Source organism: Colletotrichum aenigma (assembly GCF_013390185.1).
Source record: "Colletotrichum aenigma strain Cg56 chromosome Unknown KSG_Cg56_contig07, whole genome shotgun sequence".
In the NCBI taxonomy this organism is placed as follows: Eukaryota; Fungi; Ascomycota; class Sordariomycetes; order Glomerellales; family Glomerellaceae; genus Colletotrichum; species Colletotrichum aenigma.
In genome coordinates this window covers 503,930-529,991 of record NW_023500913.1, presented here as the reverse complement: position 1 = coordinate 529,991, position 26,062 = coordinate 503,930, and the positions used below count along the sequence as shown (strand labels likewise).

General features: G+C 50.4%; 7 protein-coding genes across 7 annotated transcripts; 3 read left to right on the top strand and 4 right to left on the bottom strand.

The window, feature by feature from the left end:
• Positions 1 to 217: 217 nt before the first annotated feature.
• On the bottom strand, positions 218 to 1,831 carry prlL-2 (MFS transporter prlL; the record flags this gene model as incomplete). The annotated part of the gene is made up of 3 exons (XM_037325657.1): positions 218 to 1,509; positions 1,587 to 1,638; positions 1,688 to 1,831. The coding sequence occupies 3 exons, from the start codon at positions 1,829 to 1,831 to the stop codon at positions 218 to 220; spliced, it is 1,488 nt and encodes a 495-aa protein (XP_037174992.1).
• A 4,232-nt stretch (positions 1,832 to 6,063) lies between these two features.
• On the bottom strand, positions 6,064 to 10,505 carry Dyrk2 (Dual specificity tyrosine-phosphorylation-regulated kinase 2; the record flags this gene model as incomplete). The annotated part of the gene is made up of 4 exons (XM_037325656.1): positions 6,064 to 7,091; positions 9,933 to 9,984; positions 10,136 to 10,274; positions 10,333 to 10,505. 4 exons carry the CDS (start codon positions 10,503 to 10,505, stop codon positions 6,064 to 6,066), a joined length of 1,392 nt encoding a protein of 463 aa, XP_037176043.1.
• Positions 10,506 to 11,171: 666 nt separating this feature from the next.
• On the top strand, positions 11,172 to 12,680 carry SRPK-0 (Serine/threonine-protein kinase SRPK; the record flags this gene model as incomplete). The annotated part of the gene is made up of 3 exons (XM_037325655.1): positions 11,172 to 11,739; positions 11,790 to 12,534; positions 12,674 to 12,680. The coding sequence occupies 3 exons, from the start codon at positions 11,172 to 11,174 to the stop codon at positions 12,678 to 12,680; spliced, it is 1,320 nt and encodes a 439-aa protein (XP_037176042.1).
• An 883-nt stretch (positions 12,681 to 13,563) lies between these two features.
• CLK4 (Dual specificity protein kinase CLK4) lies at positions 13,564 to 14,821 on the top strand (the record flags this gene model as incomplete). Its single annotated transcript, XM_037325654.1, has 3 exons — positions 13,564 to 13,870; positions 13,920 to 14,165; positions 14,229 to 14,821. The coding sequence occupies 3 exons, from the start codon at positions 13,564 to 13,566 to the stop codon at positions 14,819 to 14,821; spliced, it is 1,146 nt and encodes a 381-aa protein (XP_037175632.1).
• Positions 14,822 to 18,426: 3,605 nt separating this feature from the next.
• gatA-1 (Glutamyl-tRNA(Gln) amidotransferase subunit A) lies at positions 18,427 to 20,490 on the bottom strand (the record flags this gene model as incomplete). Its single annotated transcript, XM_037325653.1, has 1 exon — positions 18,427 to 20,490. One exon carries the CDS (start codon positions 20,488 to 20,490, stop codon positions 18,427 to 18,429), a length of 2,064 nt encoding a protein of 687 aa, XP_037175631.1.
• Positions 20,491 to 22,213: 1,723 nt separating this feature from the next.
• Positions 22,214 to 24,202, top strand: str3-0 (Siderophore iron transporter 3; the record flags this gene model as incomplete). The annotated part of the gene is made up of 1 exon (XM_037325652.1): positions 22,214 to 24,202. One exon carries the CDS (start codon positions 22,214 to 22,216, stop codon positions 24,200 to 24,202), a length of 1,989 nt encoding a protein of 662 aa, XP_037175092.1.
• Positions 24,203 to 24,451: 249 nt separating this feature from the next.
• Positions 24,452 to 25,165, bottom strand: CGCA056_v010404 (Meiotically up-regulated gene 14 protein; the record flags this gene model as incomplete). The annotated part of the gene is made up of 1 exon (XM_037325651.1): positions 24,452 to 25,165. One exon carries the CDS (start codon positions 25,163 to 25,165, stop codon positions 24,452 to 24,454), a length of 714 nt encoding a protein of 237 aa, XP_037175633.1.
• Positions 25,166 to 26,062: the final 897 nt, after the last annotated feature.

The window sequence follows — 26,062 nt, the reverse complement described above, 5'->3', positions numbered from 1 at the left end:
AGATGGGTCAAGGGCCGCGTCTCATACGCCTAAGCTTTGGGCACTTATTACATGGCGTTCGCACCAGTTTACTAGCAGAGTAACGCTTAGTAATGCATCAAACTTGAATACGCATTCTTCATTGAAGCACTGGGTAAGTGCTGGGTTCTACTTTTCGTGTAAACAGATGGCTTGTCCTGCCACAAGCCAACAACCGCCCAAGACCCCGGAATATCATCTACAACAGGTATCTATAATCAGGAGACAGATCTCCCAACTCAGTCTTCTCCTCCTCTGACAACGTAGATTGTCCGGCAGCCCGATCCCTGCTCTTGTTTGCAGACCAGCATGCGATCGCGTAGATGAGACACGCAAGACCACTCAAAATGACGAAGGCAATGCAGATGCTGTATCCGGGGATGTACTTTGGTGCGTCCTTCTTCAGGAAGGCAAAGACGGCAATGATTCCACCAATGTTACCGAAGCCAACTTGCCAAGCACTGCCAATCGAGCGGCGGTGATGGCCTCCCAAGTTCATGTTGAACCAACACACAATGATGGGCATGGCTGTGTAAGAACCCATCGCCACTAGGAATAGAGACGCGTATTGTACGGAGGTGTTGTTATGCACGGAGATCAAGATCGCAAAACCAGCCATGGCGACGCAGATAGCGAAGATGGCGAAGAGGAATCGGTGGCGCGTCTTGTCAGAGATGAAGGCGATAATCATCGAGAAAACAAACGCCACAGCCCATGGAGGGACGCTGTGCAGCTGGGTCTGGATGCTGTCGTAGCCGTACGTCTGAATAATGCCAGGCGCGAAGTAGGCGTAGCCATAAGCGGGCACAATCAGGCCGAAGTACATGAAGCCTCCGACAATGACCTTATAATCTTTGAAGATGTTGCCGACATCCTTGAGGGTTGTGCTGCGCTCCACGGCGGAACGCCCCTGATCGGCGCGGAGGCGGGCCGAGACAAACGCCTTTTCGTCGTCGGTGAGCCACTTGACCTCTTCGGGGAAGTCGGGAAGCCAAAAGTAGAAGAAGAAGCTGACAATGACGGTCAACAGGCCTTCGAGGATGAAGATCCAGCGCCATCCAGCGTAGCCGCGGATGCCACTCATCTTTCCGATCGCTGCAGCGAGGAGACCGCCGAAGGCTCCTGCGAGAGTGGTGCTGTTGAAGAAGAACGAGTATCTCCTCTGCGCCTCGTGGCGCCGGTACCACATGCCGATGAGGTAGAAGGCGCCCGGAAACATGCCCGTCTCGAAGACTCCCAAAAAGAACCGGGTGGTGCAGAGTCCAGCGTAGTTTGTTACGAAGCCCTGGAGCATGGTGACGAGACCAAATCCAAACATGTTGATGCTCAACCAAACGTGCGGCTTGAACTTCTTCAGGAGGATGTTGGAGGGAATCTCCAAGAGTATGTAGGGCACGAAGAAGACGACAAGCGCATTGTTGTAGAGGGTGCCATTCAGGTTCAGTTCCGTGCTGAGGCCGAAGACGTTCGCATTGGCGATGTTCACTCGGTCTGCGAAAGCAAATGGCGATTAGCATTGGAGTTGCGATCGTGGCCGGGTGCGCGGGTGGGGAAAGTGAGCTTCTTACCGAGGAAAGCTAGCAGGTACATGACGCAGAGGAAGGGAATGACCCTCATGTCCTGACCAGGTCAGTATTCACATGGTAATGTTTCGACAGGAGGAACTCACAATCTTGCTGACGAGCTTGCTCTCAGTCGTGTGAGGGGGACACTCGACGTGCTCGTCGCCATAGCCGGGGCGGTCAAGATCCGTCGCATGCTCGAGGGAGCGCGACGGCGACTCGGCCGGCTTGTTCTCCTTGTCGTACTGCATCTTCAGGGCCGTCGACTCTAAGAAGCTGGGCTCAATTGAACTCTCTGCAACCAGTGGAGGCGCGCGCGACACACAGAACGCGGCGGATGACTGGCAAGAGACGGGTGAAGGAGCAAAAGGATGCGGCGCAAACAAGACTGACGACGATCCTGCCAGGGTCGCAGCCAGCTTTTATTTCGTCACCTACTTTTTTGGCCGTCGCAAATGACTGTGAGTCGCGCCGCCGACCTCGGGGTGAAAAGGTTCCCTGGAGGACAAGGCCGGTGATCCTCTCGTCTCCACACGACTCCAAAAAGTACGAACCAACACCACGTTGGACGTGGAGCGTGTTTGGTGTCTAGCCCGGCAGCGGTAAGGAGGGACATGGATGGGTGTCCTAAAGAGAAGTGATCATCCCCCCAAGCCTCCCGAGCCGAACCCCGCGTTTTCTGACCGTGGCGGGAGTTAATAATGCAGCACTAAGCTCGGGCTATTGCTTGTAGCTGATTAATGTCATGCAGGGCATTGGATCCAGCCAATGACTTGTGCTCGTATCCGGTGCATTGCATGCTTTTCAAGAGACATAGGAACTCTGCATAACTTGCACAAGATGTTCAGGCAGCAAGAAACATTCCAGACTCAGTGTTGGATCTGCAAATCTTAAAAGGGCTCCATTCTACCCTATTCACAACTCCACCCCGGACCCGGGTCGGACTTGGCTCTACTCCATTCCGTCCGCCGATGCAGGAACTGTGACTCTGTGAGTAATCCCTACCACAAATTCCTTTTTGCGTGGTTGGCTCTTGGGTCACGGCATGCTGCGTCGGACGGACGCCGCCGCCGCCCTCGTCTTCTGAGCAGAAAAATCCTCACCTAGGGTTTGGTCCGGTGGGATTGATAGGATGCAGGTGTGAGACAGACCGGACTTAAGCTCGAATCCGGCCGCCGGACGCCCGGATACCATCCGTTTTAGGCCTAGACTATTAGGGGACCACAGTGACTCAAACCACTGATGGTTCGTCTGGTTTTCTTACTCAGGGAGGCCACAGACACACACTTCGCTTGAGCGGCAGCTCGACTGTCAAGCCTTGACAGCTCGCTTTCTACCCCGCGAACGCCAAGCCCAGCCACGCCTGGCGATGCTCTTTTGTAGCTTGTGTGAATGGATGGCACCTGACCTCGGTTCTGAATGTCCTGCGTTGCGATTCTTGAACAAACAAATCCAAAGAAGCTGCTCAGTCGGCCTGGCCTTAGTCTCGTGTTTCGACCCTCGTATTGCGACCAATCAGGGCGTCAATTGAAGACTCCTCTCAAAGCTTGCGCGTATTTCTGTTTCGTGGAACAATTGATTTCTTTCTTGCACTATTTTCTAAAGCTGTCAAGCTGAAAGCCACCGTAATGCACTGTTGGCCAGCTGGAACCAACGGCTTTCCTTGGTAGCCAATCGCGATGCTACCAAAGGCCGTTGCTGTACTCGCAGGCGTTTTGTTTACGGTTTCTATTATCGAGAAGAAATCTGTGTACTTCGTACATATTCGAAAACAGGACGTCAATGCATAAGGTATCACCTGATGTCATTACGACGAGCGATACATCCATTCTCGAAGGAATTGATGAAAGGCTGAAAGCTGAATTAACAAAGCGAAACTTTCTCAGTTGAGGCACGAATAATTGCATGGATGTTGGCCCGCGGCATAAAATGAATTGGGGGCTCATATGATGGTTACTTCGGCATTTTCTACAATGCTATCAAATAAAACCCCATCTGCAACAGCCGGTGCTGCATTCCAGAAGACGTCTTTGGTAAAGACATAACCAGATCTCTGGTAAACATCTCCCATTGTAGGGTGCTTCCAGGAGCTCAATACCAAGCACCCGACATGGTGGCGCGGCACATGAGCCGGCGCCGAGTTTTCGACTCCGGTAGGAAATCTCATAACTGGCAGCAGTATCATCCTCCCTACTTGTTGGAGTACTCTATCAGTGGAATCCGGAAAGAGCATCATGTTTCTGCTTTTATCACCGCGACGCCCAAGATACTCACCCACTGCCACTCCCCCTCCAAGATCGCCGTAGTCTGTCCAGCAATACGTGATGAACATAGTGCCTCTCAGGCGAAGGAATCCACTCTTCACTTCAACTGTTGAGTCTGGGCCCTCCGTGGTGACATCCAAGTCAATCACTTTAACCATCCTTTCTCCGTCTAGAAGGCTGTCGCCGGAACGCGAGAAGACCGGGCCATCGACGGAAGCCCAGGACCAGGAAGGCGCTCGATATTCTGACGGGCTTGGTAAGTTTCCGTGCGTGTACCAGCACAGCTGGTTCACAATTACGGATTGCCACATGCCTGCCAGAAACCTGTCGCCGGTGGCTTGCTGGAAGAGCTTTGAAAGTCCCGAAAATGCGTAAAGCTTATCTTCGGATCTTGTAAGCTGACAACGCGAGTAAGACTCAACAGAAACCTCCCAGGCGTTGAGCAGTTCGGTCGTCATGAACCCCGTTGGGCCTGATACGAGATCTGCCAGGCTTCCCAAAGTCTTGAATCCCTTCATATGATCGGCTGGATATGGGTTGGCATCTCCTCTCGGAAACCCTTCACATCCGCTCTCTTGGAGACACTCCCACATGATTTGTTGAGGCGCGAAGTAGACGATCCGCGATGCGAAAAATCGCTCTTGATAAACCCAACCGCGGCAATGCAACGGAGACTCTGGCAAGTGATCATCCCAGTATCTCCGTCGGAAGATGTAACAACGCACTGGAGTGGTTGTTGGCGCAATGGTCAAAGTTGTGTCCACAATACCCGGCGCGATGCCTTTGGCTGCACGATGTCGAAAAAGCCCTCCTTCTGGGCCATCTGAAGCAGATGCACAAATATTGCACATTGAGTTGCTGTAGACACTAGCCATCATCGGTGCCTCCGCTTTCCAATCCTTATCGTCGTCTTGGATGATGCACAGACGGTCGATCCAAATGTACCGGACCCCAAAGTGACGGGCGACAAGTATGAAATCCTGAAAGGTCTGCGGTAAAGTTTTCATCGGCCAGCCAACTTGAAGGTCGTTAATATTTTCAGATAGCAGCAAATGCTCAGGGTTGGGTGCCCAGCGGTAACTCAGAGTCATATATTCCACCGGGGATGTTTTGTCCAAGTCCTTCGTTATTCGAAGCTTCCAGTCAGGTTCGCCTGGAATGCCAATGTCGACAAGGCGAGTCGGTAGCCATCCTGGTAGTGCAGTTGGGGGGCTTCGACATTTTCCATGGTTTGTTTTGCATCTCTTAAACCAGTCGAGAGCCTGGTTGAGCGATAAAGGGGAGGCAGTACTGCCTGCCAAGATCGTCGGAAACTCTGGTAAAGGGCTATCTATGTGGAAGTCTCAGCAACTGCATGCTTGAAATCGGTATGCAATCTACCTGCAAGGCGATTCAAATGAATCATGATATTCACGTCGACTGTGCCAGACCAGAAGTTTGGGTGTCGAAACGCCACAACAACTGTCTGATCCACGGTTTGAGCAAAGTCAACACGCATCTTATTGTTGTGCCGGAGGATTTGGAATTTGATTGGCTTCCAGATGGTGGCCCATACTTCTGGTGCAACTAAGAGATGGTCGTGATTCCATAATGTGGAGCAAATGAAGCAGTTGTTTGAAGCCGCCCTCCTGAAGCTCTCGAAGCTTTGGCCTTTGGGGGTAATGACCCATAGCTTTTCGACGTCATCAAAAAGAATGTGTTTTGATCGCAAGCCGTCTTCAGCTTGAATGACTTGCTTGCAGATCGAACATAGAAATGAAGTAGGATGTTCCATTGCACTACGAGCGGAAGTGGAAACTGACGAACACAGCTTTGTTGTGTTGATCTGCTCTTCGTGTACAGCAGATGAGTGATTATTCGACGGTGTGTCCCTGCGAATATGTGCTCTCATCACCTGACTTGCTGAGTCAGGATGACATCCACAAGAAACGAACCAACATTTCGTCTTCGTCGTTTTACAACGGCAAATGCAAGAGTAGACACGGCGATAAATCAAGATTAGAGGTCCTCGGGGAGTTCAGCAGCCACCGACACGTAATCCAAAGGTAATTCGAAGTCCTAGTTCAACAGTGCAAATCGGCTGGGACTCAAAACCAGTTACAATGTGATTAGATGTTTCCAGACCTGATGACTTGGATCAGAGACGCGGTTCGAAAATGCATAACATCAAGGTACTATCGACGACATCCCTTTTGCACATGTCCTTCAACACTACCGAATCAAATTCCAAGAGCCCTCTTGAGCCACAACCAGACTCCCGTCTCCTGACCCCAGGTGGCGCTGTTGAAAAGTCCACGAATGGCTCCATGCCTTGGCTCGTTTGTTGGGCGATCCCTCTTGTCATGGTGCATGGTGCTACTCTCTGAATCGGAGCCCGAACTGGCGGAAGTCTGCTTCATGGCTTCCACCTTTTCTTCGTATGCTTTCTCCATGGCCGCAATCGCTGGGAGGCCCCACTTCTTCATCCAATCTCCGTCCATGAGATCTTCTGCCTTGAGTCTGTCCTCTGGAAGCCAGCAGAAAATCTGCTCCAGCATAGACAACAGATCTTGCAACTCTCCAGGTGGAACTCTTTCATTCCCATCCCCATCTTCCCATATCCCACCCAGCTTCTCTGCTCTATCCTTGTCTATGAGCTGCAAAATCCGCTCCGAAAGACTGGTAGGGTCTCTGTGTGGAGGTATCTGGTTTTCGGGGCTTGAGCCGTCATCGTTGTTAGCGGAGTCGGCGGCCGCCTTCCAAATGTCCCTCCACCCTTTTGGGGGCTCGCCAAGAAGATGGACCATCTCGCCCCAAGCCTCATCGTACCCAGGAAAATACGTCTCGAGAAGGTCGATGCGCGCGTAGAGCTCCACCACAATGCAGCCTAGAGCCCACACATCTGCAGGAAACCCAATGGGCATATCCAACTTCTCCGCAACCATGGCTTCAGGAGCGCGAAACTTCTCTGGAATGTTGAGATCATGTCTATCGTGTTGATCGGGTCGCCATGATTCACCAAAGTCGCCAATTTTCAGCTTTGCATCCGAGAGTCGCAATTTGTGAGCGTGCTTGTCGTTGAAGTACATCTTGCCAACCAAGTAAGGCGGTGCATTCTCGGGGATTGGTTCGTCAAAGTCACTGGCCTTCTTGCAGATCTCCATTGGGTACTGCTTCGGCAGGTCGAATTTGGCGTAAATGTCCCGAACGCTACACTCCGCCAGCTCAGCATCGGGAAGAGTCAGCATTAGATTGCCGGTGTGTAAATCTAAATGCTTTGTTAGATAGTTTCTCCGGGGGTGAAATAAGTAGGTAGACTAGATGTTACCTACCACCGTGGACAATCCCTTTGGAATGCATAAAAGCAACCCCCTGGATGAGCTGAGCGACCAATGCTCGAGCGACTTGGAGGCGAAATAGCCAATATGGCTCGCTTCTGAACTTGCTTTGACCCAGATCGATACAGGTCGGGTCACTGACAAAACAACGATGAATTCCATTTGGACCTTGAATCGTGAAGGAGTCCAGACAAGGATGAATTACCCCTGCGCCAGGGTGATTTCCAGGATTAGCTCGCAGTCTTACAAGGATTCCAAGCTCGTCGGTAGTAAGGTCACGGCGTTCGCATTCATCCTGGGCGCAGGTGATTTTGATAGCAACCTTTCGACCCGAAACTTCGTCGTGTGCAAGCCACACGGTTGAAAATGATCCATTCCCCAATTTATTGATGATGGTGTATCTTCCATCAGAAAGCTGATCTCCCAGTTGAACTGGATGGAAAAAGCCCTTCTGATAAAACCAGTATCGTTCGTCAGGCTCTTCATCGTCGAAGAGAAGGAACTGCATCATGTTAAGATCTTGTTGAGAATATGGCTCACGAGCTGCCAACAAAGACATCATTGAATTCCTTTCGGAAGAGACATAGTTCGAGGTGGTAAACTGAGTATCTCCGGAAGTTTGACTTGATGGATATTTGGCCGCGACAGAAAGTGCGGAGCCCATTCTCGTGGAATTTCGTGGTGCGAAATGAACAACGTCGCAAGATGGATAACAAGAGAGAGACCACTGCAAGGTGTGGAAGGTCAGAGGGCCCTTAAAGGTTCCAGAGCATCGGATGGCTAGGATTTATGTGCCAAAGGTGTGTTTCAAAACCAGAACCATCGCAATCCGTAAGCGAATGGTTTTCAAAAACACAAAATAGCTGCAAGGGAGTTAGGCGCGTTGGAACAAAGAAAACTGTCAATGAGAAGACGCCGGTCGCGAATCAAAGCAGCGACAAGGAACGTCTCTGGCCAAGAGGAGAAATGCAATGCCTGAATGAAAGAATACCGGGAATGTACTACGGGAGAATACGTGGGTACTGCAGAAGGCTGGTCAGACGACATCATTATCCATTCAAGACATAAAGAAGGTAAAATTAGCGTCGCAATTTCCAGATATGTGTTCCTGTTTTGTATGGTGTGCTATTTTTGGTCTGCAAGATTCTTTCAACCACCTTCAGCCCAAGGACATACCGCATTTGTTGTCGTGACTTGATGACTTCGCCTTGCTCGACACAATCGCATTGTTTGAGATAATTTCTGGTCCACAAAAAGCAATAACCATGCAGCATGTATTATTAAATGGGCAGTAGTGTAGGTCGAAAACCACCGGACACTAGACAACAAAAGACAGCAAACAGCAAAAACCAAATAATTCCCGGCAGCAGGCCAGTCAACCGAACACGCCAACAAAACCATGACAACTGAGAACCCGAAACTTGGAATGGTGGAGGTCATTTGGAAGATCCGAATTCCATCAGATGATACTCACGCCACTGCACTGTTAGGTGCCCATTGGAAAACAGTCACTGGCAACCAGAGTACTGGATGTAACTCGATGCTGATTAGGTGAGCCTGAATTGCACACTGGGTCTATCAACTTGGCAAAAGACTGACTATACCTTAGGTCCGATCTTCACAATTCAACGAGAATGACTTTTCAAACAAGCAGATGTCCCGTCCGAAAGCCCGGATATATCAAGGACGAGTGGCATATAACCACTTCATTCAGAAACGGAAATGAGTTTACCACGGCTCATGGATATACAGCAGGAAAAGGAAACTACAATGTTCATCGAACAACAGTAACATGTCCAATGCCAGCTCCAATCACGGCCAGCCAAAAGGGATCCCGAGTATGGCCTTGGATCCCATTTACACACGACAATTGTTACACGAATCGTATTTGGACTCTCTCATTAGTAAGTGAAGCGAAGTTGAAGTCCAATTGGATCGCGATGTGTGTGTTTGGTGGAAAGCATTTATTGAATGGTCGGCGTTAGTGTGAAAGTGAAACAAAAAAGGTATGATTTGTATGGTCATAACGAGCTTAAGAAGTCCTCTCAAACAGCCGTCGCAAAATCTAACCTGTGGAGCGAGGACTTTGGTTTGATAAATTTGTGCCTTGATCGCCCAAGTCCATGGAAAGATACTTGCTCCCAGAAGAAAACTCAAAAGCAGGCACTTCTGAGTTCCTTCACGAAAGCGTACTCGCTGTCTCTGAGAGTAGATGAAATCAAACATTTTCAAATTACATAGTGTGAGCTTCCACGAGAAGCTCAATGCGCCCATTCTACGCAGGTTCAGGAATGCCTATATTTGTATACCGAGCTGAACTATGAGAGTATGGAAGGCAGGGGCTGGCGCCCGCCATATGATTTGTTTTGGTCTCAGTACAATTTCTTGCGCTCTCAATAATGAGACCGAATGGAGGGGAACGTTATCAATTACCCACATACGGAGTATTGAATATGACCATTGCGCGGGAACGCAAGTGAAGTTGCGAAAATTGAATCTCCGCTACTCTGCAGATGCCTTATCCCATTTCTATCGTACCACTCTGTCTGTTGGTAAACCATGACTTGCCTGACAACTGTGCAAATTTTACTTGAATCTAATGATTATTTCCAATGCATGTCTCAGCACGCGCTTAAACTGTTCGACTTGTCGAATTGCCACAGCCTACCGCATCATTCAACAATAGCCTCCTGTCTTCAAACAAACACAATATATTTACTTCCGCCACAGGCTGTGATAATGTCAGCATTGACGGATGCTTATCGACTTACCTCCAATTTCTGGGAGCCTTGGATCGTTTTGTTCTTCGCGATGCCCGCTGGTCTAGTTTCAGGTGTGAGAAATCCTTTACCAGAACGCTGTTCAGGTAGTCCACACTCAAGGACTCTGTCAGGCATGTGGAACTTGACGGCCACAGCTTCTTATCCCCTCTTTTCTTATCAAAAGGTGTGTTGGGGGTTACTGTTGAACTTACAACCTCATAGTTGTCCTTACCTTTTGTGTATCCATGTGCTGTGGAGAACGTGCGATCAGTGTCTGGCCATGAGGTTGTGACATGCCAGTCGTCAGGTACTGGTCCTGTTCTCGTCATTTTGGTGTTATGCAATCCGGACCTGGTGCCGCCGCAGTCAGTAAAACTGTTCCACACTAGTGAGTGCCAGGGATACTCACCGGATTACAACTGTCTTGACCTCGTCTGCTTTTCCATCATGGCCATGCAAAGCATTAAGCCAATGCGCTTTGAGTGCTAGTTCTGCCATATCTGGGCGTACTGGCTTGTCACACTTCCATATTACCTCAACGACACCCGCGGAATCGGAGTCTGATGAAGAGGGCGAGGACATTGTGCTAATGATGATGTGATTGGGGTATTGCTGGGCTGGCGTTTTGCTTTCTATTTCGTTACATCCTTCAGATCAACGCCTGAATTTGCGCATCTAGGGAGTCATTTTATGCGAAGGCGCCGATAGCAAGTCATGTTACTGAACATTATTTTCAGAATAGGTAACTTGGGAACGCGACACTGAGAGAACAGAGGCATTGTTCCCGCAAAACTTCCCTTTGAGGCGTTTCATTGGCCCCGACTGCAAAACAAATGGACTCGGTTTTGAAACAAATAGACGGACAGAAGTTCAGAAATGGCCCTTTGGACTCTGAAAGCTCCATTTTGTCTTTTTTATGTTGGCCATGTCGTCTGAATGCAGCAATATTTCAATGAAAGGAAAAGACTTGAAGCAAGGAGCTTCTTCCATTCATATCATTATGTCATAGTCAAAGGAAGGAAAACATCGTTGGATCCGCGTATCCCTAAGGTCCAAACTAAGGTGAAAGGAATTCAGCTCTTTATTAGACCAGGCATGTCCGGTCACGTCCAGCGAAGGTTGCCCGACAAATACATAAGCCCGGAGATCTCCCGCATGAACAACGTGGCTGTTTTTCCGGCAAATCAATTTTCTTGACTGATCGGGAACTATCACTTTACAAGCCAATCATTCTCTCTCACACCCACCATGGACGCAATCCCACACACCGAAGACACAGCCACATACATGATTGAGGTTGATGACTACAAATTTTACTGGGAGGCGGAGGACGAAGAGCGACCGCAGCACTACTTTCCTGGCAGCTACCATCCCGTCGAAATTGGTGACACATATTCCAATGGAAGATACACCATCGTCCACAAACTTGGGCACGGTGGTTACAGCACAGTCTGGCTAGCTCGCGATAACATTCAAGACCAATTCGTCGCACTAAAGATTATGGTCCCCGAGCAGCAATCACAGTCTAAGTTACAGAACTACGGCGTCGAAATCGAGCTTCTTCGTGAGCTTCATCAAATTCCCACGGGCCACCCCGGAAAATCGATGCTTATGTCTTGTCTGGACTCGTTCAGTCACGATGGACCCAACGGCACTCATCTCTGCTTCGTGAGTCTGCCCCATCGGATCAGCGTTGGCCAAAGCAGGCATGAGTCCCAAGGTAGTGGGACATTCAAAGTTCAAGTGGCACGGGCAATGGCTGCTCAAATGATCATTGTCTTGTCCTTTCTTCATGCGAATGGCGTGATACACGGAGGTAGGTAGAAATCACAAGGCTTACATCATGGCAGGCTGACCCTGAAACAGATTTTACTCCCAATAACGTTCTTCTTGCACCACCTGACCTGTCTGGTATGACAACTGATGAGCTCTACCGCAAATATGGAGAGCCATTCAAAGCAATGACGGAGCGCCATGGCGGGAAACCAGTTCCTCGAGGTGTTCCGCCGTATATCGTGCCGGAAGTTTGGTTTGGTGACCGAAGCACAGAATTGGAGCTTTGCAACGCCAAAGTTACTCTGACTGACTTAGGCGAGGCGTGGAGGCCAGCGCTTCGCTCACGATATCAGCTCAACATCCCAGACAAGTATTGCGCCCCGGAAGCAAATTTCGCCGAGAATGAAAACGTTCCACTGGGTTTTCCGTCGGATGTCTGGTCTCTAGGCGTAGGGATCTTCGAGTTGTTCGGCGGTAGTCTCTTCGAAGCGTCACCAGACCCAGATGACATGCTCGAAGATATGATTAATGCACTCGGAAAACCGCCGCAGAGATGGTGGGATTTGTGGGAAGGCAAGGAGGACTTCTTCAGTAGAGGGGAGGAATGGGATGAGAATGGGCACAGCCCGCAAATCACGCATGTTTTGCTCGAAGAAAGATTGCGGGTGTGGGTTGAACGCTACCAGAGGGGCAGCATGACGACGGAAGAGATAGAGGACCTGCACGAACTCGTCAAGCAGATTCTCCGCTGGGAACCTGAAGATCGACCTACCGCAGACGAGCTGCTTTGCGTACCCTGGATGAAGAGGTGGGGACTTCCTGCTCTGGACGCGATGTATGAGGCTCGCGGAGAGAAGCACAACATCATCGCGGAGATAGATTCTGTCAATCGGATGAGACAACCATCTGTGGGGCACGAAAACTTCACAACTACAAGCTATCTAACCGATTTACTTGGTTTCTCTATGCCTGAGATGGTAGTTTGTTGGTGGGAAAAGGCACGAGGGGTATTCCATTTTCCTGGGGCATAGGTTTGGTTATCATATGACTTGTGTGTGTTGCGTCATGGTTAGCATTGATTGAAATAAAGTTTGCTTCCATGTATTCTACTCCCACAATCTCTAATGTTATATCAGCATAATCGTTACATTATGGATCCATGTTTCATTGGAAGGCTCCCGTTTCCCGCACCGAACTGAGGGTAACAAACTCATAAAAGCTTTTAGGACTGCGGTTTGTTGAATCCAGCGCATGATTTTCAAAGAGCTTTGCATGAAAGGCCTCCTTCGAACAGTCGCTTGGATGGTGTTTTCCGTCTTTTTGATTTCTTCCAGCTGATGTTCAAACAGCGGCTGCAAGCGGAGAAGGATTTGGTTTCCCACAAACTTCACCTCACCCACCTTGGCTTCCCAACTTCACCCCTACGTCGTTTTTTCCTTAAATGTCTTCAAAGTATTCTAACTCTATTCTCGGCATTTGGTTGATGTCCTATTTCTTTCGTTCCAGAAAGATGGCCCCGAACTCCCCATGCCCCACTACCGAGGCAATGGACGTGTCCAGCGGCAGTTCTTGCCTTGTCGAAAAGAAAGCTGAAGTCCAATCGGCATCGTCGGAATCAAATATCGATTTCACCTTTGGGGAGACATGGACACAGGATTATTTAGACGAGCTGGATATCCTGGCCTGGAATGATGACGAGCCAGAAGAGTTCTACGCAAATTCCTTTCCAGAAGGGGGGCTGCATCCAGTCCGAATTGGGGATCAACTCGCCAATGGAAGATACACGATTTTCCACAAGCTTGGCCGCGGAAGCTTTGTAACTGTGTGGCTTGCGCGTGACGAGGAGGTGAATTGCAATGTCGCGATGAAGATCACCGGAGCTCATTTAACCAAGTCGTCAAACGAAGTCGATGTTCTCAAATTCATTGCAAGTAACGAAGTCCCTAGTGTCAGCCGCGAGTACCTGCAAATCCTTCTCAATCACTTTGTTCATCAGGGACCCAACGGCATTCATAGTTGTGTCGTCAGCAAACCAGCCTGGTTTACAGTTGCTCAAGGTCTTTTCTGCATGCAAAAGAGGCGATCTTTGCCCGTGGAGGTAGCCCGAGCCATTACAGGCCAGTTGATCACTGGCTTGGCTGCTTTGCATGCCATCGGCATTGTTCATGGAGGTGGGTACTGTCAACGAATTCGTCTGAAAGTCGCTAACTCTAATACTAGATTTGCATCCTGGCAATATCATACTGGCACATCCAGATCGGACATTCAAATCGCAAACCATTGAAGAAATATACAAATCATACTATCGGCCTACAAAGATTCCACTGCACTTGTACCAAGCAGCCACTCTCGAAAAGCCTCCGATCCCCGATAACGCGCCGCTATACATCGTCGCGAGTTTGTATGCCACTGACGGATTCGATGCCCTTGAGCTTTCGGATGCCGAGGTAATAATTGGTGACTTCGGTGAGTCATGGAGACTATCGTAGGAGACGAAGCACGAACTTACAACATGGCCTCCCTCTCGAGCACCCGAATCCTTGTTTGGGAAGAGACTCAACCTCAACATGGATCGACCTTCCGATATCTGGTCTCTCGGTTGTCTAATCTGCCGCCTCTTTGGGGTGAGGCCCATCTTAGATACGGCGCATCATGACCCTGAGGAGAACTTTGTGAGAGCGGTTAGAATGATTGGAAAGCCACCACAACAGTGGTGGGATCTGTCGGAGATGAAGGACGGGTTTAACCACAATGCCGGCAACGATAATGAAGCTCACGATGATTTGAACGAATACGGACCCATCGACGAAACCAAAGCATCATTGAGGCGTCGGGTCATGGTTTGGCTTAAGGAAGATCGCGGTTCTGATATGACGGACGAGGAGCTCGAAGACATGTTGGCTCTTCTAGAACCCATGTTTCACTGGCTTCCTAACGAAAGAACGACTGCTTCTGATCTGCTGTCCTCACCCTGGATGAAGAAGTGGGGACTGCCAGCCATGGAGTCCATGAAGAGAGAGCGGAAAGCGAAGAAAAAGGAGGGAACAATGATAAGCAGCTCGACACAGAGTCACCAAGCTTACGTCAATGGCGAGACTGGTACATGTATCTGTGAAGATTGAAATTAGGATAGAAGTCAAGCCGAACCCTGTATTGTTAGTGATAGCGCATTATGCACACTCAGGGCCACGGTAGACATCGCACTTCAAAAATCGCTAGTCTATCTCCTGCTTACCATTGGGAACTTCCAAGCAACAGTGGGCATATTAACATGAATAATTGCGTAGCCTGATACGAGCCAGCCCGTCACCTCACAACTAAATGTCGCCTCATATGCAGGTTTCCCTTGGTACAGGAATGGTGGGCTGTTCTATGGGCTGGCAGAAGTGCTCACGAGGAACGTTTGGAAAGCACGAAGTTTCACTGGCAAATCCAACGAAACCAACCGCAGGAGAGAGACTCACAATAAGCTTGTATAAGAATATAAATGACAATCGGACTTGATATAGTGGGTTGAAATGCAAGTACAGACAGTCAAAACGCCATGAGAACCAAGATTCAACCGCATCGAAGGCGCAGGGAAAGGCCACGTCAAAGCTATCAGAGACTGGGCCATTCTGCAGCCGAAATTCCTGGATGAACATTAATAAGCCCATTGAGGTATGCTTCACTGTAGATATCCATCTCATACTTAGTTGGATCTAAGGGCATTGTCGGCCATGTGAAGCGTTCGCTATTATTTGGCTTGGAAGAAAGATTGTCTGTCCGCGTGACGAAAAGAATAGTGAAGTCATCCAAGCTGGCCGTATAGCCATGGGACGTGCAATGTGTGTGATCGTTCTTCTTTCGCTTGTATGAGGTTGTCACATGAGGGGCCTTCTCGTGCCCGGGTGGATGTGAGCTAATTTGCCCTTGGCCTCTCTCCAAAACCAACGTAGAAGTGATGTGATTGCCAGATCTGCGCGACGTATCTATCAGCATTTCAGGAGATCAAAGCGAAGGTACGCGTATGATAACTGGTTACCTGATCACAATTGTTTCTGGTGGTACTCCGTTTTCGGAGTCGAGGGCAGTCTTCCAGTGTGCCCCGAGAAGTCTCTCAACATGGCGCTTCAAAGTTGGCCGATAACCTTTCCAGATGATCTCAATCTTTCTATTCTCTGTAGAGATGGCCAAATTGGCGAAGCTGGGATTCGATTCGTCAAGAAATTGAATAAAATATCACGCATCGATTGCTGCTCTTCAGTGTTTCCGTCGAGACTCGAGACCTCGCACTTCTCATATTTAAGTTATCTATCTCAAAATTATTTTCTACCTTCCTTTCAAAGATGGACACGTCTTTGTGACCGAACTTTCGGGGAAGACGGCATATCTCCTTGCTTTGCTTGTATGGTCAATAGTATGGAGGCAGTGTCGTCGGGCTGGATCATTGTCATCCATTTCCGAATCCGTCGAGATGAAGGGAAGCAGTGTGGTCCAAAATGGACCAGAAGATACACAGGAGAGGTTTGAGATACATCAAATTGAATGTCGTTTAGGCTTCCAAAGGGTATGAATATGCAGCGTGTCGTCCGGTGCCAAAGATTTGCATGCAGTAACGAATCTTCCCTTTGCGTCCCCCTGGTATGTTGTTTCCCAAGACTTCTTTCTCACTGTGAGACAGAAATAGAACAAACTTCAAATCGATTGAATGGCAATCAATACATTGAAAGAGAAAACACGGGCAGTCTGCGTATATTCACCCAGGCTCTTTGCCCCACAAAATAGCCGGAAACAAACAATCACTGAATGGCCTCACGTAAGGAAGGTGTTCACCCTTGCCCTTCCTTCCAACTATTATCTTCTTCTGAGATTTCGTCCAACCACATTCGAAACTTATGTCCTCTCACAACTGCACCTCCTTTCGAGATTCACAGGCCGCGTCTCTCCTCGAAGACGATCTCGTTCAATCCAATATCGTCTTTGCGATTGCCTCAACCAGTGCGACGATCATGAGCACTCCCGACAAGGTCACTGGAATGATTCCCGTCGCCGAATCCAATTCTGAAACCGCTGCTATTGAGCTTGTCGCCGCCAATCCCATATGGACCACAGATGAGTTAGAGCAGGCGGAAGGCATTCTATTCGATGCGCCTGAAGAGTATTTGAGCGATTACGCACAGGGCGGATTTCATCCTGTTCAACTTGGAGATCGACTGGAAGACGGCAGGTATATCGTTTTCCACAAGCTTGGGCATGGCGGATTCTCGACCGTCTGGCTTGCCCACGATGAGAAGTTGGGTCGCAACGTTGCCATCAAGATATTGAAGGCTGATGTAGCCGGATGGACCAGCGACGGGTGCAATTTTGGCCCTTCGGTGTTTGGCAAGCCTATTCACATTCAGAGCGACTCCTTCCGCCATGATGGTCCAAATGGCTCTCACTTGTGCTTCGTTAGCACCCCAGTCCGCACAACAGTCGCTCAAAGCCAAGCTGAGTGCCAACGCAGTCGATTATTTCCACTTGAGGCAGCGCGGGCCATCGTGGCACAAGTCATTCAAGGACTAGCGTCGCTGCATGGTTTCGGCATCGTTCATGGAGGTACGTTTGGGGAATTGATGACCGCAATCTCGCGCTGACACAGGTCTCAGACTTACACCCGGGCAACGTTTTTCTGAAGTTTAGAGATGATGAGATGGCTGACCGCAAGGTCTCTGACATCTATGCTGCCTATGGAATGCCCGAGAAGGTCCCTCTTCGCAAGTACCAGACTGCTGTTCTAGAGGGGAATCCGCCAGCTCCGGAAGGCCCCCCTTACATCGTTCGCAGGATTATTACGAACAGCGGATGCGACACTATTGCTATAGACAGAGCCAAAATTGCTATCGGTGACTTTGGAGAGTCATGGAGTCCTGGCATGACCACGAGATACGAGCTGGCTACACCGGCAGTCTATCGAGCCCCCGAGTCGAGAAATGCCAAAGAGAAGAATCTGCCCCTTGGATTCCCTTCAGACGTGTGGTCTCTTGGCTGCATCATCTATAACGTCTTCAGCTCCCGAACTGTGGTTGAATCCCTCGGCCCCAACTTCAACTACATGCGCGAGCAAATTTGCCACATGCTCCTCCAAGACCACGATTCCGATGACTTTGGCCCGCCGTTGAAGGAACGCGTTCTTGTCTGGTTGAAGAAAAATCGACGCGGAGATATATCGGATGAAGAGCTTCAAGACATCTATGAACTACTGAAGTGCGTTTTCTGCCTGGAGCCTGAGGACAGGATCACTGCTTCTCAATTGATGTGCGGTGACTGGATGAAGAAGTGGGGAGTCCCGGCATTGAAAGCCATGGAAGAGGCTTATGAAGCGGAATCCAAGCAGAGAGAATGAGCAAGACCTAACGCTGACAAACCTAGAACGAGGGAGTGTCTAACCAGGTCGAAAAAATAGGTGGAAAGTGAGGCTGGCAGGTGAAACAAGGGAAGAGGGGCCGTCGAAGGTACAGCCGAGAAGGCGAAGAATGAGGAGAAAGACCTTGATACTAAAGCCCATAAGGCGCAAAAAGATGCCAAGTAGAGCCTCTGAGTAATGATGGCATTTCAAATTTCTTCAACCTCTAAACAGGGACCAGGGCAAGCTGTATATAAATCCCGCGACCGAGTGTTTTATTGCGTTAAACGTTGATTCAGTGTGGTCAACATGCCAACCATGAATTACCGATGCAAGTTGTGTCCACATATGAAAGTATCTTTATATCAGTCCAAACCATCCAGTCGGCCTTCTACCACGACAAAATCTAGCTAGTACCACAGCCATAGTCTTGTCCCGAGCAACTGGGGCCCAAGTTTTCTCGAGGCCCTCTCTGGAAACAGGTTTGAGAGTTTCTACCCTGACTTTGAAATGCATCTTCTTTTGTCCATCCAAGCTCTCTGACTCTATACTTGTATGGATCCTTTCCACGGGGACTCTTGCTCCATCGACCGTGACCTCCAGCACCGGATTCTCCTGACCAGACGGGATGGTGTTCACGAAGCCATCAATAGTCACGTCGAATGAGCCGCTGCCGCCTCGAATAACCTCAAATTTCTCAACGACTAACCGGGGGCGAGGCGCCTTCGCATCTAGCAAGTGACCAAGCTGCACCACATCCGAGTCAAGGACAGGTGTATGAGGCGGCGGGATCCGGTGATGCGTCTTCGCCTCAAACGCATGCGCCCACTTCAGCAACTTGACATCATCATATGCTCTTCCAGCAAAAGTCAAGTTCATCGGGACGCCCTTATCCGCCAGGATACCCATCGGCACAGATACCGTCGGGATGCCCAAATGGCGAATGACTCTGTTGCCATTGCTGTAATGAACGCCATTTTGCCATGCTAGGTCCGCGCCCTCGAAGCTAGAGTCAGCATTGGCGGGGCCAACGTCTCCAGCCGCTGGGAAGACAACAAAGTCACAGCCGAGGCTTGTGAGCCAGTCTTCAAGAAGGACTTTGCGCATCCCTTCTAAAGCCTTAACAGCTATATCAAGCCCTTTGATGTCCGTGAGCCTGCCCTTGCCGATGTAATCAACGAGCTTGTGGTAGAGAATTGCGTTTGGCTTGTCAAAATGTCTCAGCTCAGGCTCTGTACGCAAAGAGCCAGGATAGATATTGAATGGGTCGACGGCAGCCAGATCCGGTATCTTCGGGTCCTTGAAGCTTTTGAGAAAGTCATTCCAGGCATGAGCGATGAGAGCACTCCTTTCCATGGAAACCCAGTCCTTTGGTCTTCTTGGGCAGCCCTCGGGCAGCAAGTCATCATTTTCGTAGGCTGTAACTGCAGGAAAGTCGTCAACCAAAAGGACTTCCGCACCAAGCGCCTCGAGGTCCTTTCTGGCTTTCTTCCAAAGATCGATAACCGCCGGGCTCGTCGTCACTGGTTTCGCTCCAGATGGAGCAGGACCGCCAAGGTACATTTCGGGAACAGCAATTCGCAAGCCTGCAAGGGACTTGCATCCAGCTAGCTCTCCGAAGGACCTCGGCTTCTCGTGCCATGCTTGCGGAAGCTTGATAAATGGCTGTTCTCGCCAGAAGTCCCCATTTTTGACTGGATCCTCCACGGCAATAACATCCAGAAGGGCAAACATGTCCTTCACTGTTCTCGTATGAGGAACAGGGACGTCGCATGTAGGGTATAGCGGCCAGCTGCCCCGCGGGGAGAGAAAATGCCGGGATGGTGTGTATGCAATGAGCGCATTGTTGCTGGCGGGTGATCTTCCAGATGACACCGTCTCGCCGCCGAGCCCAAAAGATGCAAACGACGCCGCGGTAGAGACCGCAGACCCGTTTGAGGAACCCGAGGCGAACCCAGCTGCGAGATAATCTGGGTTGTACGGGTTCTCCGCCCGTCCCCAAATGCCTCTCTGCATACCACCGCAGGCAACTGCAGGCATATTAGTCCTGCCCATTAAAATGCCACCTGCTTCCCGGATCTTCTCAACGAGAAATGCATCCTCGTTTGCGATGAGGTCCTTGAATGCGGGTGATCCAGCTGCAGCCACAAGCCCTTTAACTTTGTAGCTGTCCTTAACGGTGTAAGGTATGCCCTCAAGCGGTCGAACTGGAGCACCTGATGCGCGCCTGTCATCGGACTGGGCTGCTTCTTCAAATAGCTTGCTATTCAGGACCGGAATGGAGTTCAGTGCTGTGTTATGGCAATCGTATGTGCTTATGCGGCGTAAGTAGCGGGCCACCAGCTCAACGCTGGTTATCGAACCGGAGTTGAGAGCATTTTGTATGTCTTCGATTGAAGCCTCGACGAGGTTGAGTTGCGACATGTTGGGCTTGAGATCAGAAGGTTTGAGGCAGAAGACTTCTTAGCGTGCAGTGTCGGAAATCGACAAACTTCGGAGAGTCGTAACAGTTGCCCATAAGAGAGGGAAGAAAGTACGTCAAAACATGTCAGCAAGATGATAGGCAAATATCCCCCGCGGCGAACGGTTTGGCCTTGAAGGTGAATTTGCGGGGAAACTGATACGTAAGAGATAGCAATTGTCCCGGACGGCGTTGAAGCCGATAACAATACCGCTTCGGCGATTCAGGCCGTTGACTTCGATATCTGCCGATTACCATGCCCCGCTGAAGCCGCTAGCGGGTTCCCGAGCGCTAGCGAATGTCCGCCAACACAAGTACAGGGTCAAACATGCCTACCTTCACAATTGAGAGTCCCCATCGCGGCAGACATCGAGAAGGAAATTCAACTCAAGCGGCTGCTCAGACAACACCAACAGCCCAGTCAGAACATGAAAACACCACGACGTATGTCATAATGTCTCTATGCATCATTGCAGGATCTAGATGTAGCAGGATGTCTAGTAGCATCTATATTGTAGCAATATTTCGATCCGTCTTCCTGACGCGTGTAAGTTGATCATGGACAGTCATTCTCGGCCTCGGAAACGGACAGGGGCAGACGGCCGGGCGTAGGGCCCTGCCTCTTCCCGGCGCCGGTTCGCAGCCACCCTGTAGATCTCAGTCGTCCGGACCACACTATCTTGCACAGGGTCCTGCAGTACTTCCCGGTCGGCGTTTGACATCGGCTCTTGACCTTGGTGCGGGCCCTGAAGTCAGACTGTGATCCCGGTCTCGTGTGCGGCGAGACAGGTACGGAGCAGATGTGTCCGTGAGTCGATTTAATGGACCTGCCAAGGCAAGTCAGGTTGCTCCAAAACTTACCTAGTTACCAATTGGCGGAGGATCACCTATTGCAAACCATACGTCCGAAAAAAGTACCATTGGGGTCTCGACAAGTCGGCCGTCGAATGTCCAAGAAAGGAGACCCGTATCCATACCTATTCTCATTCAGTGCTGTGAAAAGGGTCGTGACCCACCGCATGGGCGTTGCCGAAATCGCTCTCGAAAACACGGATGTGCTGATTCTTGACGACGTCTACGGCCTCTTAATTGAACCAATATCTGTACATGAAATTTGTCTTCATGTCCTAGTCTACGGAATTGGGTCTGTAGTAGAAGCTAGGCGATGCATTAATCTGAAGTACATCTCAAAAACTCTTTTCGCTGAGAACCTATACTACAACGTACACAGGCACCAGCGAAGAGGCAAACTTGTGTGGGGGCGTCGGACTCAAAAAGAACTTTGGTAAGTTGCCTCTCCTGCTTTTGACGGGAGGAGTGGGGTAGATCCCTTGAACGAATCAAACGATGTCAGCAAAGACAGGCATTAGGTTGTCAAATTTTTATCAGATCGCGCCATGTCACGGTGGCAATTGGGCAGAATGCGGTCTTTTGCGGGCTCCCTCGTGTAAGATGCTTGGCTGCATTGGCTTGGTTCGTCCGGTTCAAATCCTTCGCCGGGATGTGCTTAGAGTTACCATTTCAAGACACCTTAATTACCCTCCCGCCGCTTCGATGAAATCTATGTAAAGGATGGGCAGCCCACGTTACGATTTTCCTTTGCTGCGGTCTTTCTTCACCTCTTCATTCTCTTTGCCGCCGTCGCCAGCCTAATCTTAAAGCCTTCTGGCCATAAGATCAACGAAGATGTCAACACCACCCGGAGGTCCAGCGGCCCATTCGAAAGCTGCCGACCGATTCCCGCCTTCGGTCTCTTCTGATGTCTCGCTTAGTCATGAACAGCATCTTGACGGGGACGGTAAATCCAGCGACTATCCCAAACCTGTATTCGACGCATCTCGCTCGGGTGCTGCTGATGATGGACACGCCGGTATCGGTGTCAGCAGAGTTGAAGCCTTCAACAAGGTCCTTTACCAGTCTGGGAAGTCCGGCAAGATCATTCTCTGGCTGCTGGGCATCTCCATCGGCTTGACCATGTTCGCCTATGCCCTTGACCAGGGCATCACTGGGACCATCTTCACCACCATGGCCAGCTCGACGTTCGGCCAGCACAGCTCGCTCGCCGCTGTCAGTACTGCTAGTCAGATCATCCGCGCGATCAGCAAGCCGTTCATCGGCAAGCTAGCCGACATTACCTCCCGCCCGACGACCTACGTTGTCATTCTTGTCTTCTACATTGTTGGCTTTGCCGTTGCGGCTAGTTCTAGCACCTTCGCTGCATACACCGTGGGCATCTGCTTCACCTCCGTGGGCAAGTCTGGCCTCGACCTCCTCAGCGATATCATCGTCGGTGACCTTACCCCGTTGCAGTGGAGAGGCTTCTTCGGCGCCGCCCTCTCGATCCCGTTCGTCGTCACTGTGCCTGTCAACGGCTTCATTGCGGAGGGCTTCGTTGATAATTGGCGATGGGGCTTGGGCATGTTCGCTATCGTGGTGCCTGTACTCCTTGTCCCGGCTATTTTCACCCTGTACTCCATGCAGCGACGAGGTGAGAAGATGGGCATGGTCACTATGGCTGCCTCGAAGCGTCTGAGGACCGGTGCCGCTGGGGACTCTGAGTCAGCGGGGCTGTCGTATTGGATGAAGTTGTTGGGCGAGGGGTTGATTGACATTGACATCTTCGGCCTCATCGTTCTTGGAACCGCGTTCTCGCTCATCCTGCTGCCCTTCACTCTCGCCGAGAGCGCTGACGGTGGTTGGGGTAGCCCGAAAATCATCGCTATGCTCGTTGTCGGCTTTGTTCTGCTTATCGGGTTCGTTCTCTTTGAGATGTACGTCTCTCCAAAGCCGTTCATGACGAAGCACATCCTCCAAAACCGCACGTTCCTCGCGGCGGCCGCGATCTACACATTCAACCAGATGGCCTCGGCAGTACGAAATACCTACTTCTCGTCGTATGTTTACATCATCAAGCAATGGTCTACTTACGAGTGGACCATTTTCTTGGGCATTACTACAATGGGACTCAGCATCATGGGGCCTATCGTTGGTCTCATCCAAAGATCCACCCACCGTTACAAGTCGATGATGGTCTTTGGCGCGGTGGCCAGGCTCATCGCCTACGGTCTGCTCGTTCAACCCAATGGCAATATGGTGCAGGACACGGCGAGACTAGTGATTGCGCAACTTCTTTACTGCTTGGGATCGTTCAACGTCGTTGGCGCGCGCGTGGGCAGTCAAGCATCAGTGCCGCATGAGGACATGGCCACGATCATCGCTGTGCTGACACTGTGGTCTACCTTGGGTTCATCAGTTGGCAGCGCCGTCTCATCCGCAATCTGGACGAGCGAGATGCTTGACCGCATGCGGAAGGAGATGCCCGATGTTGACAAGAAAACGCTTGCGAAGCTGTACGGGAACATCAAGAAGTTACGTAACACATACGACTTCAATGACCCCATCAGGCAGGGCGCTATCCGCGCCTATGCCCACGTCAACGGCCACATTGCTATTACCGCTCTTCTACTGGCTGCGGTCCCTCTGTTCGCCACTTTCTTCATGCCTGACTTTTACCTGGGCAAGCAACAGAACGCCGTTACGAACACGGGTCTTGACGGTGAGGCGGTCGATTTACCCCAGAGAGAGTTGAGAAATGAGGAGGCGTCTGGCACGGCACAAGAGCAGTCGAGACCTTTTTACTACAAGTGGCTTGCTGTTTATCGCAAAGATGCTTAATTTTGCGCCATGGCGAATTAGCTGGGAGCAAACCTGCCACAGCGCAAGCACTATAGTCGTAATACAAACGGAATCTCAGCCTCATAATTACTGCAGATCAGACGTGAAGGAGAACACCGGCGACATGTTGCAGGCCTACTTCCGCAACCCTCCCCCTCACAACCGTCACCTTCAATGCACGAATTGCTGAATGATTGATCTGCACACTGGCTATGTTTCTTCCGCGAGTCTCGTAAAATCTGGGATATTCTATTTCCTAAAGTCTCCATTACTCAAGACATCTTCTACCTCAAAGTCTGGCTGAAACTCTCGATACAAGCTGTCGGGGCTAGACGTCATCCTGAACGTGTACGCAGCAACGTTGTCCTCGATGATTCTTTTTGGTATGCCATTGGCAGCTGCGGCTTCGGCCAAAAGCTGAACTTGGCAACTCTTCTCCATGAGAGTAAACAGGTACGCTGCTTCATCGACCGTCTGGCCCACAGTCAATAGACCATGGGTCGTCAAAGTCATCACCTTTCCCTCTGGCCCCAAAGCCCCGGCCAGCCTTTTACCCTCCTCCTCATCAAACACCACTCCCCCAAAGTCCTCATAAACTGCCTGTGCCTTGCCGTAAAATATGCAAGCATCTTGATTGATCATCTCCAGCGGTCTACCGAAGGAGGACCAGGCCTTGCCGTATATGGTATGTGCATGACAAGCCGCGTTCACGTCGGGCCGCGCCTTGTGCAGAGCGCTGTGAATGAGGAAGCCAGCAGCGTTTGAAGGCAGACTCATGTTTCCGCCGATAGCGTTGCCATCGTAGTCGACTAGAATCATGTCCGAGGCTCGCATAAGCTGCCACGGACGACCGAGCGGGTTGGTCCAGAACATGTGCAGATTTTCGGGGTCGCGAACGGAGATGTGCCCAGCCATGCCCTCGTTGAAACCCTTGCGGGCGAAGATGCGGAATGTGGCGGCCATATGTTCGAGGATGTGCGTGCGGTGTTCATGGAAGGATGGGAAAGTCGGGATACCGGAGAGAGGTGTGCCTTGAGACAAAGCTTCAAGAGCCGTCTGACCTTCCTTCGCGTGAGGCTCCCAACTCTTTTTGTACCAGGGCGGCGTCGACGGTGGCGGGTACCATATCCGTGTTTGAGTGTGGTGCCATTATGGATATTTGGGACCAGCGAAATTATTCCCCAACTAGGCAGTGGTGTTCGTTAGGCAAAAGGTGAATCCCCCGAACTCTTTGCTATGGTTGGAAGAACGAAGGCATCGGCTGGGATTGAGCGATTTTCTGAGCTGGTGGAAGGTGCAGTGCCCGGGTTACATGTTGTTTGAAACTTGCAGACAATGAAGGCAGACACTCAAGCCTCGCTGTTCGTTTTCAAATATCAAAAGAGGTAATAGGAGACGATCTGATTACGAATAAAAATTACCTCAATCCTACAATGCGGAGCTTGACTCGGCCCCACTTATCGGAGCAAGTCGCCGGAAGTCTTCCGGAAGTCTCCCGGAAGTCTCCCGAGCTCGTTCCGAACCCATCTTAGGTGTCAACCGCCGTAGAAAGCGTTGAGAGACGGAATAATCCAGGCGAAAACTTTCAGTGTCCGCAAAAGAATGTCTACGAACAAAATTAGATAAGGGATGTTTGCTTATAGGACTAGTAAACGCCATCCCTGACGCTAACGCCATTGCCGATTGCTTGGTGCTGACTTGCAGCACAACCGCCGTTTGGCGACGGCACCTAAGCAGCGCTTGTGCAGCCACCCACCGCCAAAACCCCTCAATAACTATGCTGCCTGTCGCAAAGACTACTTTTCAGGATTCCAGATGATCAGAAAAGGACCTCGAAGCCCCCTTTATGGACATCTTCCT